Source organism: Oncorhynchus kisutch, linkage group LG28, assembly GCF_002021735.2.
Source record: "Oncorhynchus kisutch isolate 150728-3 linkage group LG28, Okis_V2, whole genome shotgun sequence".
Taxonomy (NCBI): domain Eukaryota; kingdom Metazoa; phylum Chordata; class Actinopteri; order Salmoniformes; family Salmonidae; genus Oncorhynchus; species Oncorhynchus kisutch.
This window is the reverse complement of record NC_034201.2, coordinates 11918269-11930875: the sequence shown is the minus strand read 5'-3', so window position 1 is coordinate 11930875 and position 12607 is coordinate 11918269. Positions and strand designations below refer to the sequence as shown.

General features: G+C 47.2%; 1 protein-coding gene across 3 annotated transcripts in view; it reads left to right on the top strand.

The window, feature by feature from the left end:
- LOC109873113 (roundabout homolog 1) overlaps nucleotides 1–11674 on the top strand; it is a 148427-nt gene extending 136753 nt beyond the window's left edge. For 2 of the 3 annotated variants that reach the window (XM_020464659.2, XM_031807852.1), the window contains 12 exons: nucleotides 1960–2157; nucleotides 3260–3286; nucleotides 4117–4159; nucleotides 4457–4611; nucleotides 6479–6826; nucleotides 7844–7957; nucleotides 8050–8434; nucleotides 8539–9035; nucleotides 9133–9282; nucleotides 9414–9635; nucleotides 9776–9966; nucleotides 10105–11674. In XM_020464659.2, the coding sequence (XP_020320248.1) occupies nucleotides 1960–2157; nucleotides 3260–3286; nucleotides 4117–4159; nucleotides 4457–4611; nucleotides 6479–6826; nucleotides 7844–7957; nucleotides 8050–8434; nucleotides 8539–9035; nucleotides 9133–9282; nucleotides 9414–9635; nucleotides 9776–9966; nucleotides 10105–10119 (2345 nt within the window). In that variant the 3' untranslated portion in view covers nucleotides 10120–11674. The remainder of the gene's footprint in view (nucleotides 1–1959; nucleotides 2158–3259; nucleotides 3287–4116; nucleotides 4160–4456; nucleotides 4612–6478; nucleotides 6827–7843; nucleotides 7958–8049; nucleotides 8435–8538; nucleotides 9036–9132; nucleotides 9283–9413; nucleotides 9636–9775; nucleotides 9967–10104) is intronic. The other variant, XM_020464660.2, reaches the window with a different exon arrangement.
- Nucleotides 11675–12607: the final 933 nt, after the last annotated feature.

The following is a 12607-nucleotide window of genomic DNA, read 5'->3' as shown; positions in this document are numbered from 1 at the left end:
GTGCTCCTAATCTCAGTTTGTTACCTGTATAAAAGACACCTGTCCACAGAAGCAATCAATCAATCAGATTCCAAACTCTCCACCATGGCCAAGACCAAAGAGCTCTCCAAGGATGTCAGGGACAAGATTGTAGACCTACACAAGGCTGGAATGGGCTACAAGACCATCGCCAAACAGCTTGGTGAGAAGGTGACAACTGTTGATGCGATTATTCGCAAATGGAAGAAACACAAAAGAACTGTCAATCTCCCTCGGCCTGGGGCTCCATGCAAGATCTCACCTCGTGGAGTTGCAATGATCATGAGAACGGTGAGGAATCAGCCCAGAACTACATGGGAGGATCTTGTCAATGATCTCAAGGCAGCTGGGACCATAGTCACCCAAAAAACAATTGGTAACACACTACGCCGTGAAGGACTGAAATCCTGCAGCGCCCGCAAGGTCCCCCTGCTCAAGAAAGCACATATACATGCCCATCTGAGGTTTGCCAATGAAGATCTGAATGATTCAGAGGACAACTGGGTGAAAGTGTTGTGGTCAGATGAGATCAAAATAGAGCTCTTTGGCATCAACTCAACTTGCTGTGTTTGGAGGAGGAGGAATGCTGCCTATGACCCCAAGAACACCATCCCCACCGTCAAACATGAAGGTGGAAACATTATGCTTTGGGGTCATAGGCAGCATTCCTATGGGGACAGGACAACTTCACCGCATCAAGGGACGATGGACGGGGCCATGTTCCGTCAAATCTTGGGTGAGAACCTCCTTCCCTCAGCCAGGGCATTGAAAATGGGTCGTGGATGGGTATTCCAGCATGACAATGACCCAAAACACACGGCCAAGGCAACTAAGGAGTGGCTAAAGAAGAAGCACATTAAGGTCCTGGAGTGGCCTAGCCAGTCTCCAGACCTTAATCCCGTAGAAAATCTGTGGAGGGAGGTGAAGGTTCGAGTTGCCAAACGTCAGCCTCGAAACCTTAATGACTTGGAGAAGATCTGCAAAGAGGAGTGGGACAAAATCCCTCCTGAGATGTGTGCAAACCTGGTGGCCAACTACAAGAAACGTCTGACCTCTGTGATTGCCAACAAGGGTTTTGCCACCAAGTACTAAGTCATGTTTTGCAGAGGGGTCAAATACTTATTTCCCTCATTAAAATGCAAATCAATTTATAACATTTTTGACATGCGTTTTTCTGGATTTTTGTTGTTGTTATTCTGTCTCTCACTGTTCAAATAAACCTACCGTTAAAACTGTAGACTGATCATTTCTTTGTCAGTGGGCAAACGTACAAAATCAGCAGGGGATCAAATAGTTTTCTCCCTCACTGTCTCATGTTCTATGTCTCAATCTCCTCCTCGTCCTCCCCCTCTTCTCCAGACTCTACGGGTCAGATGATGGACAGCTCTGAGGACCAGGACACACTGTCTCATGTTCTATGTCTCAATCTCCTCCTCGTCCTCCCCCTCTTCTCCAGACTCTACAGGTCAGATGATGGACAGCTCTGAGGACCAGGACACACTGTCTCATGTTCTATGTCTCAATCTCCTCCTCGTCCTCCCCCTCTTCTCCAGACTCTACAGGTCAGATGATGGACAGCTCTGAGGACCAGGACACACTGTCTCATGTTCTATGTCTCAATCTCCTCCTCGTCCTCCCCCTCTTCTCCAGACTGTACAGGTCAGATGATGGACAGCTCTGAGGACCAGGACACACTGTCTCATGTTCTATATCTCAATCTCCTCCTCGTCCTCCCCCTCTTCTCCAGACTCTACAGGTCAGATGATGGACAGCTCTGAGGACCAGGACACACTGTCTCATGTTCTATGTCTCAATCTCCTCCTCGTCCTCCCCCTCTTCTCCAGACTCTACAGGTCAGATGATGGACAGCTCTGAGGACCAGGACACACTGTCTCATGTTCTATGTCTCAATCTCCTCCTCGTCCTCCCCCTCTTCTCCAGACTCTACAGGTCAGATGATGGACAGCTCTGAGGACCAGGACACACTGTCTCAAATCTCAGACGTGGTCAAGCAGCCGGCGTTCATCGCGGGCATCGGTGCCACCTGCTGGGTGGTCCTCATGGTGTTCAGTGTGTGGCTGTATCGTCACCGTAAAAAGAGGAGTGGCCTCAGCAGCAGCTACGCCGGCATACGCAAAGGTCTGTAGTGGATGTGGGTTTAGGTGTATATATCGGGGTGTTTGTTTGTGTATGGGTTACTGCGTGTGTGTGTATGGGTGACTGTGTGTGTGTATGGGTGACTGTGTGTATGGGTGACTGTGGTGTGTAGGTATGGGTGACTGTGTGTATGGATGACTGTGGTGTGTGTGTGTATGGGTGACTGTGTGTATGGGTGACTGTGGTGTGTATGGGTGTGTATGGGTGACTGTGTGTGTGACGTAGAAATTTAATGTCCGTGTCTTTGAAGGTGTTTACAGTATTATACTGCAGTCAGTAGAGTATCAATGGTGGATCACACCCAGCTGATATGTTGTTGTGGAGAGATGTGACAGTGATTAGATCAGGAGTAGTAGACAGAGGGAGGACATTAGGTTGGTGCTGTGGTCGTTTAGCTGAACGCTGGTAACCTGCGCTCACTGACACACAGGTTGGACACGGTCCTCTGTGTCACCATTGCATTTATTCACTTCAGTCACATTAAGGTGTGTTTTTTCTCCAGTAGCCCATAGTGTGACTTGCCTCGTGTCAGCTGCTTTTATCCTCAAAGTAGGGAGCCTGATAACCACATCTCACCCATAAAAGGGGGTTGGTCTAATCTTCTCCCCTGACTCAAAGACCTCAAAGGGTAGCGACGATCAGACACCTAGCTGGCACATCCCAGATTACGCTGACATTCAAACGGTGACATTTAGGGCTCATTTCCAGGCCACCGCCTGCCGCCCCTCTCCCTGGTGAGACACAGTTAGAGTAGGGACAGGCCTGTCAGCCAGGTATTATGACATGTGTTCTATCACTGTTATCGCCCTCGCTCTGCCCCGTTGTGACCTCCATTACCCACAAGGCCACTTGTTCCTGAGACCACCGCGGTGGTGATTGATGCGTGTGTGTGTGCGTACGCGTGCGTTTGAGTGTGCATGTGCGCGCTAAAATGTCTGCCAGATTTTTGTGTTTGTTTTTTCCACAGGCTTACGAAATGTACATTTTGCTATTAATAAATGACCCTTCTTCTCACTTTCTCTCCCATCACTTTTTTCTCTCCTTCCCTCCCTCCCTCTGTTTGGCCTTGGGTTTGTTCCTGCAGTTCCATCATTCACTTTCACTCCTACAGGTATGTATGAATGTATTCTGCTGTAAACCTGTATTTGAGTGCTGAATGCACAGTTATTTACCCATATATGTACTGAACTTGAAGCCCCTATGATTCAGAGATGCCTGTACACAAACACAGTTCTCTCCCTATGTACTCTGTTTCTCGCAGCACTCAGGGCCAAGCTATTCCCATATACAAACAGCTAATGGACTTAGTGTATAAGTTAGGTGGCCTCACATCCGTACACCAATCATTTGAAATGAAATATTGCAGAGGGAGGTCAGTACAGAGCTCTGAAGAGATGTTCTGACATAATGTGAATCAGGTGACAGTCGGCTCCTAAAGAGGTCATAAGCCCCTCCCTGTCCCACCCTCTTAGATCAGACATAGACAACCGACACACAACAAGGGCAGATGGTGCTGCTGAGTCACTATGCTTTGTGATGAGAAGAGAGGCATAAACACAGTCCCATGTTCCCACTTGTCCTTCACATACTGACTGTACTGTAGCCGTAGGATAATGTATCTAATCATGTGGTTGAGGTGACTCACCCTCCAGTGAAGAGGATGTGTCTGAACTGCAGGGGGATCGTTGACTGTGAAGTGTGCCTCATGGTTAAAGCTCTGACTGATTTTGTTTATCTGCATGTACACCTCTCAATGCCAAGTGTCCTGCGTGTGGGTTACCTGTGTGTGTGTGTCTATCAGTTGTGAGTCAGACTGAAGAAAGGACCGCTGCATGAGTACAGAGTGACAGACAGGTCACACCAACCTGGATTTCGTCTTTTATTTGTCATGCAAGGTTTTTGTCTTGTGTTTCTCACATTTGTTCTCTTTGTTTGATTCAGTGGCCTATCAGAGAGGAGGAGAGTCTGTCTGCAGTGCTGGGAGGTAAGGGACATCATCCCAATGTGTGGTTATATGTGTACCCTTTACCAGATAGGCTTTCCCCACTGTCTATATAGCACTTATTATGGCATTTGAGAAATGCAGGAGGGAAAGTGGTAAAAGCCACAACAGAGTATTCCCTACTCTAACCACCAGAGGGAGATCTCTCCCAGTCTAATAACTGACGAAGGACATAAACTAACCATTCCTAACCATACCATAAACCTGACTGAAACCATGTTTACTTGACTTGGAGTAAAGCATGTTCTGTATGATAATGGTTGTGTGGTTCTGGTTCAGACCTGGGCTGCTGAACATGGGGGAGAGTGTAAACCAGCCGTGGCTGGCAGACTCCTGGCCCAACGCATGTGCCAACCACAAAGACTGCAACATCAACTGCTGCAACAGTGGCAACGGCACCAGCGACAGCAACATGACTACCTACAGCCGCCCAGGTCAGTAACATTACAGCTACAAACCTCTTCTTGTGATTGTGGTCAGGTCCCAGTAGTGGAACATATGGTACAATATGGAGTTTACATACACCTTAGCCAAATACATTTAAACTCAGTTTTTCACAATTCCTGTTTTTAAACTCAGTTGTTCACATTTTAATCCTTGTAAATATTCCCTGTCTTAGGTCAGTTAGGATCACCACTTTATTTTAAGAATGTTAAATGGCAGAATAATAGTGATTCATTTCAGCTTTATTTCTTTCATCACATTCCCAGTGGGTCAGAAGTTTACATACACTCAATTAGTATTTGGTAGCATTGCCTTTAAATTGTTTAACTTGGGTCAAACGTTTTGGGTAGCCTTCCACAAGCCTCCCACAATAAGTTGGGTGAATTTTGCCCCATTCCTCCTGACAGAGCTGGTGTAACTGAGTCAGGTTTGTAGGCCTCCTTGCTCCCACACGCTTTTCTAGTTCTGCCCACTCATTTTCTAAGGGATAGAGGTCAGGGCTTTGTGATGGCCACTCCAATACCTTGACTTTGTTGTCCTTAAGCCATTTTGCCACAAATTTGGAAGCATGCTTGGGGTCATTGTCCATTTGGAAGACCCATTTGCGACCAAGCTTTAACTTCATGACTACTGTCTTGAGATGTTGCGTCAATATTTCCACAATTTTCCTACCTCATGATGGCATCCATTTTGTGAAGTGCACCAGTCCCTCCTGCCACAAAGTACCCCCACAACATGATGCTGCCACCCCCGTGCTTCACGGTTGGGATGGTGTTCTTCGGCTTGCAATCATTCCCCTTTTTCCTCCAAACATAACGATGGTCATTATGGCCAAACAGTTCTATTTTTGTTTCATCAGACCAGAGGACATTTCTCCAAAAAGTATGATCTTTCTCCCCATGTGCAGTTGCAAACCGTAGTCTGGCTTTTTTTGGCCGTTTTGGAGCAGTGGCTATAGGATATAGGACTCGTTTTACTGTGGATATAGATACTTTTGTACCGGTTTCCTCCAGCATCTTCACAAGGTCCTTCCTTTGCTGTTGTTCTGGGATTGATTTGCACTTTTGCACCAAAGTACATTCATCTCTAGGAGACAGAACTCGTCTCCTTCCTGAGCGGTATGACGGCTGCGTGGTTCCATGGTGTTTATACTTGCGTACTATTGTTTGTACAGATGAACGTGGTACCTTCGGGCATTTGGAAATTGCTCCCAAGGATGAACCAGACTTGTGGAGGTCTACAATGTTTTTCTGAGGTCTTGTCTGATTTCTTTTGATTTTCCTATGATGTCAAGCAAAGAGGCACTGAGTTTGAAGGTAGGCCTTGAAATACATCCACAGGTACACCTCCAATAGGTTAATTGACATCATTTGAGTCCATCAGCATTTTCTAAAGCCATGACATAACTTTCTGGAATTTTCCAAGCTGGTTAAAGGTTAAAGCTCAGTCAACTTAGTGTATGTAAACTTCTGACCCACTGAAATTGTGATACAGTAAATTATAAGTGAAATCATTTGTCTGTAAACAATTGTTGGAACAATTACTTGTGTCATGCACAAAGTAGATCTCCTAACCGACTTGCCAAAACTATAGTTTGTTAACAAGAAATTTGTGGACTGGATGAAAAATGAGTTTTAATGACTCCAACCTAAGTGTATGTAAACTTCCGACTTCAACTGTATATAGTGATATAATGCAAATCAAATGAGCAATGGGAGAAAAGAAACATGGCTTCAACATAAAACATGATAGGTGATGGTGTTATGTATATGACTTCACTTCCTGAAGGGTCAATGAAGGTTTAGTGAAGGGGTAAAGTTTTACCAGACCTAACCCCATGTGGTCTCCTCTCCATAGCCGACTGCATCGCCAACTATGGCAGCCAGCTGGAGAAGCAGCAGGGGGTTCTGCTGGGGCCCGAGCAGGCTGTGTACAGCGACGTGGACCTCTCCAACAAACTTAACGAGCTCAAGACTTTCAACAACCCCAGCCTGTGCTACGTGGGCCCAGGGGGAGGGCCGCCCACCCCCTACGAGCCCACCCCCTATGCCACCACCCAGCTCATCCAGTCCAGCATCCTGAACAAGGCTGCAGCAGCTGGGGCCGGGGCCCCTGACATCCGCTGTTGGAACCAGCCCCCCTCCCACCTGCAGAAAACACAGATGCAGTACAACATCATGGAGCAGAACAACAGACTTAATAAAGGTGAGAGGGTTGAAGACTAGCAGTGGTGGGAGGGAGGGTATTTCGGGAAGTTAATATTTTTTTGGTTTATTTGTTTTACTCTGTGTAGTCAACATCAGGGGCTTATCAAGGAACTTTTTCATGGGGGGGGGGGACCAAGAACCATTCATGGGAAATCAACAAATTGTATCACAAATAGCGTTGAAAATTGGCTTAAACTACAATGCATTGCGTTGAATAACTGTTTCAACTGTTAATTTGTATCTGCCCTAATCTATTCAAATAAATACATTTGAACATTAACATAGGGAAAATATTCAGGTTAGATACATGTTCAGTGGGAACTGGATTTGATGAAAGTTAAAGCTCATTTAGTGTATTTTTGATTTAAAAGCTCAAATGCTATTTGGAGAACAGCAAAAAAAAAAAAAAGAATATGTCCAGCCGTTCTCACCTCGGCTGCTGTAGCTTCATTCACCTCAGTCGATACGGGACATACCCACCATTCTACAACAACATGACATTCAGCTAATAGCTGCTGCACACTAGCTCTGCCCAGGTTCCTGTCAAGTCAAACAGCAGTTACGTAGCCATCTTCCACCTCTGCACTTCATCAACTGAGAGAGAAGTTGTGCTGTTCACTGCATCTGGTCAATCTGCTCTCCATAGTCCTAAAGCCAGCCAGCCAAGCACAGTCTTCGCACCTGCATGGTCCTAAAGCCAACCTCTAATACCACTAAACAGCCTGCCCGCTGCCTATGAGCAGTCTGGTCTTAATGGTCCTAAAGCCAACCTCTAATACCGCTAAACAGCCGGCCCGCTGCCAATGAGCAGTCTGGTCTTAATGGTCCTAAAGCCAACCTCTAATACCGCTAAACAGCCTGCCCGCTGCCAATGAGCAGTCTGGACTTAATGGTCCTAAAGCCAACCTTTCCTTTCCAATCTGAGCCAGACTGACAGTGTTCTGACCCAATGAGAACGCCCCTGGTCAATATATCTGTTTATCTCTGTCTGTCTCTCTGTCGCTGCTGTCTTCAGACCACTATAGAGGAGATGGGCCTCTGCAAGGCACCGTCCCCTATAACCAGGCCCACGAACACAGCACAGGAGGCTCCCACCACAGTTCTGACAGGGGCAGCAGCAGTACCTCTGGTGAGACACTGAGCACACTGATTATAGCAGTAGGACAAATAAGTATTTTGTTCTGCAGTATGTTCTAAAAGTTTTTTCTATTGTCTCTGCAGGGAGCCAAAGTCATAAGAAGGGAACTCGCACTCCCAAACTTCCCAAAACTAACACAGTGAACTGGGGTGAACCTCTGCCCCCTCCCCCTGCCAACCCCCCACCAAGCCGGAGCTGTGATGAGTATACCCTGCCCATGGAAAAAAGCTTTAACCCAGATGCCCCGTGCCCAATGCTTACCTCACGGATGTACCTGCATCCGGATGAGATGGAGGAGGAAGAGCAGGACGCGGAGGAGGGGATGGATAGGTGTCCCACCCCCCCTGTTAGGGGGGCAGCCTCTTCCCCTGCGGGTATGTCCTACAGTCACCAGTCTACAGCCACTCTTACCCCCTCCCCCCAGGGAGATCAGCACAACGGCCTACACAACGGAACAGACCACCACAGGTAACTATGAGCCCAACTTACACTGCACATCACTCATCCCAGCTACAACCGTTAACCATATCTATTGGTCCATGCTTTAATCCTTTCCCTGTCTTCCTCCTTAGACAACACGCAGCCAGCCCACCTCCTCCCCCGCACCCCCTCTCCCCCCCACACACCTACGGCTACATCTCCAGCCCCCTGGCACTGGACACTGACGGCCAGGAGGAAGAGGAGGAGGATGAAGAAGAGGAAGGGGATGAGACGGATGCAGAGATGGCCCAGGGTCACTACCACCAGCACCAAAATAACCCCCAGCCCCACCAGAAACAGCCCCACCACCAGCACCACCCTCCCCCACGCAGGCTGCACCTCCGAGGGTTGGAGCAGACGCCGGCCTCCAGCACTGGGGACCTGGAGAGCTCTGTGACGGGCTCCATGATCAACGGCTGGGGCTCGGCCTCCGAGGAGGACAATGGCTCGTCAGGACGCTCCAGTGCTGTCAGCTCCTCAGATGGATCCTTCTTCACAGACGCAGACTTCGCCCAGGCTGTGGCCAACACTGGAGACTACACAGCAGGCCTACGCATGGCCAGGTTCCCAGAGGACACAGGGCCAGCAGGTGAGGAGGAGTGGCAAGTAAAAATAGCAGCAGAAAAACACTAGATATACCTTCTTATATAAACGCCCATGTACTGAATGTTTGTCTGTTCCCTCAGGGCGAAGGAGCCAGCGTCCCAGCAGCCCCCTGTCCACAGACAGCAACATGAGCTCTGCAGTGATGCAGAAGAGACCGCCCAAGAGGCACAAGCAGCACCAGGCCCAGGCTGGCCACCAAGGCCACCAGCAGAGGAACGACTTCACTGACGGTAAGGGACTGGATCTGAGTCACGGGTCACTTCACGGAACGGCTTTCCCCATTGACTTCTCTCAGCTGTACAGTACATATTCCTTGGTGAATAAAGTCTGAAGTTCCATTTCTGTGTTCTTCTCTCCTCAGACTCGTGTATGCCCTTGAAGTCTCCTAGTCACATGTCGCGGTGTGGCTATGAGGTGAGGGGGGCCACACTCCCTAGGATTGGCTCTGGGGAGGGACGGGGCCGGAGAGGGAGTGCAGGGGGCCAGAGGACCAGAGAGGGCTCTGTGGAGAGACGGGAGGCGCAGGACAAGAACAGGACTCCACAGGGAGGCAAAGGGAGCAACAAAGGTCGTCAACACCCAGGTACTTACTGCAATGTAGTATACTTCCCATATGGTTTGTGTATTGGAACAAAGACGTACAAATATGAGCATTATAACCTTTTGAAGACGTGGTTTCTACATGTCAAACTAAATCCCCTTGAATCTGTCTCTCTGTTCCAGGTTCTGAAGACATCCTCCCATACAGCAGGCCCTCGTTCCCCTCTCTGCAGGGCCAGAGCCAGGGTCAGAGCTCCTCCAGCTCCATGTCCTCCCGGGGCTCAGGGGGACGGAGGAGAGATGGGGCCCGCAGGAACCCCACAGACACACTGCCCAGCATCGCAGGCTTCCAGACCCAGGAAGAGGAACTAGAGGTGAGAACAAGATGCTCATAAAAGTGTCAGTTGACTCGTTTCCATTAGCTGAAATTCTGCGTCCAAAATCTAGTATGTCTATGAGCTTCTTTCGATGGCCATTAATCGAGGGGTTGCATTATAAACTTGTGTCCACAGCTGCTGGAGAGCTGAGGATCATGGGAGGAGGACAGGAAACTCCCACAGTGCCCTCACAGGAAGGCTTGAATCTGACATCAGTGACTATTATGTAAATTACTTTTCTTATCATACAGAATAAGGGGGGGGGGGGGGGAAACATAACATTACTTATTATTAGTTTTTCTTTTGACCATTTCTCATTTGATGCCATTTTGGAGGGGAAAAAAGAAAGTGTGAGGGGAAAAAAAGTGCGATCACGTTTGTCTGTGCACCCACTGGTACGAAGCACTATTAGATCATTGTTTACATGAGTTGTTGGTTGAGAACTGGCCTCTATGGTGAGCTAGTGACTAATATGAAAGTACATGCACATTAGATGACTGTTGTATACAGATACCTTGTCTTGGACCACCTTCTGTGGTGCCCCAGACTGGTCTTGACATGTCTGTTGCGCCTGTTATATTACTGTAATTAATATTTGGACTTCACCATCCATCTTGTAAATTGTTCCGTCATTTTGCTGCCACAAAATTGCCTACAATGGGATTTTTACATTTAGTTTTTAATGTATTTTTGTAATGCACTGTTATTGTTTTGTTATTGATGTTGGTCTTTGTCAATGTGCGTTATTTGTTCTACTTTGGTTTCAAAAGCACAATCACTTAACTTTATTTTAAACCATTTGGTATCTATGACGTTCCGTCTTAAAAGAGGAACAATGATTAAAAAAAATAATGTTGTCGATCGTCTTCTGTATACGATTGGACGAGTGTTATGTGTCTTAATATTCTGTTTCTGTTGGGATTGGGATGGAAACGAGACTCCCCTGTCTAGCTTAGGTTTAATTGAAACCAGAGTGATCATTTGGACTGAAGGGGACACTGCCCAAAGCAGTGACCACATTTATCCATTTATTATGACACAAACTACTGTGTTGGTCGGATTATACCCTCATGTCTACAAATGCACTTATGAGGAAGTGAGAGAGACCGTTAGACAACCTGAGGCACACATTGTACCAATAGAGAAGGGTGAGGAAGCCTCATTTCTCTTAGTAGTAGTCTCCTTTCCAGATAAGTTAAGGGTGGAAATGTTGACGGATCCATCCTGGAAAATGGACTTCTCCGTGCCTGGTGATGGGTGGCATTTTGTCCATGAGCAAGCAAACACACACAGTGACACATCCACCATTGTTTCCCAGCAAGACAGGGTTGAAGGAAGTGAAATGAATACTGACCCAAAAGAAGGACTAAAGAAGAAGACTTGAAAATCCTGCAGCTTGGAGATGGAACAGCTTGTTGTTGTTGGGTTTAGGTTCTTTAGGTTCTTTATGGCTACATCAAGGCCAAGCTTTACAAGAGTCCATTTCTTTACTTCCTACACATGTACAGAATGTGTGAAACTATGTTCACTGAGGGCACCTGACATTTGTTTGGAGTTTGTTTTAAAGAATTACACTACTATGTTCATGATGTCAGCCATGGCATTTCATTACTTGGGTATGTTTAAAACGGGATAGAAAAGAAAAAAAACATTGTCATTTTATCACATTATTTATTATTAAAATGTCTTCAAATGCCAAATGCAACGTTTGAGATCTCTTCTTATTTTGGGTTGTTCCGTTTTTGTTCACTTGTTAGGTTAAACCCTTATTCCTCTCGCATTTCACCAGTCAATAGAGCCTAGCACAAGGTTGAAGTAAAGAAGGAAGTAGGGAGATGGAAAGGAAGAGGGAGAGCCACCCAAAAGCCTGTTCTTTATGGGAATGTGATGAGACACGCTGTTTAATTAACCTCACTCATGAACCCTCGTGGTTAATTAACAGAGCAGCTGTGTGCTGTCAAAAGGAAAGAGACGCTCTGGAGCCTAGCACAGGTGTGGCTCTCGGTGAGTGTGTCACGTGTGTGTGTGTGTGTGTGTAGTGGGGGATGGATGGCATTCAAAACTACAGCTACAAGCGGCAGCCAAAATCCTTTCTTTGTCCTCCTCTGAAAACAAGATTGTGATGGAGAGAAATAAGCTGTCAATCAGCTACCCACATACAGACTCCTCCAGAAAGAGTATAACATCTTCCTATTGTGTAACTGTAAGTACATCTCTGCATAATCAGCGCGAGCAGAGCAGGAGACACATGCTGAGCTGCTGGAAGTCCTATCACTGATGAAACTACACAATTGCATTCAATGATAGATGGGACAGATTGCTGTTATAGCTGAAGCTTCCATCCGAGTGGAATGAACAGTGTCCCGGCAGCTGTACAGGGCTGTCTGTAAAGGTTAGCTACCTATACATTGATCGCAGTGCTAATTCCGTACGGTAAGGGGTCAACACGATGTAGCCTCCGCTGCTGTGTCTTGCCCAGAACAACAGATTTTTACCTTGTCAGCTCAGGGATTCGATCCAGCAACCTTTCGGTTACGGGCCCAATGCTCTAACCTGCCTCCCTAACATGCACACCCACACACACGCATGTCAGCATTCTTGCGCATGAACACACACACATGCACACACACTCCCCTGG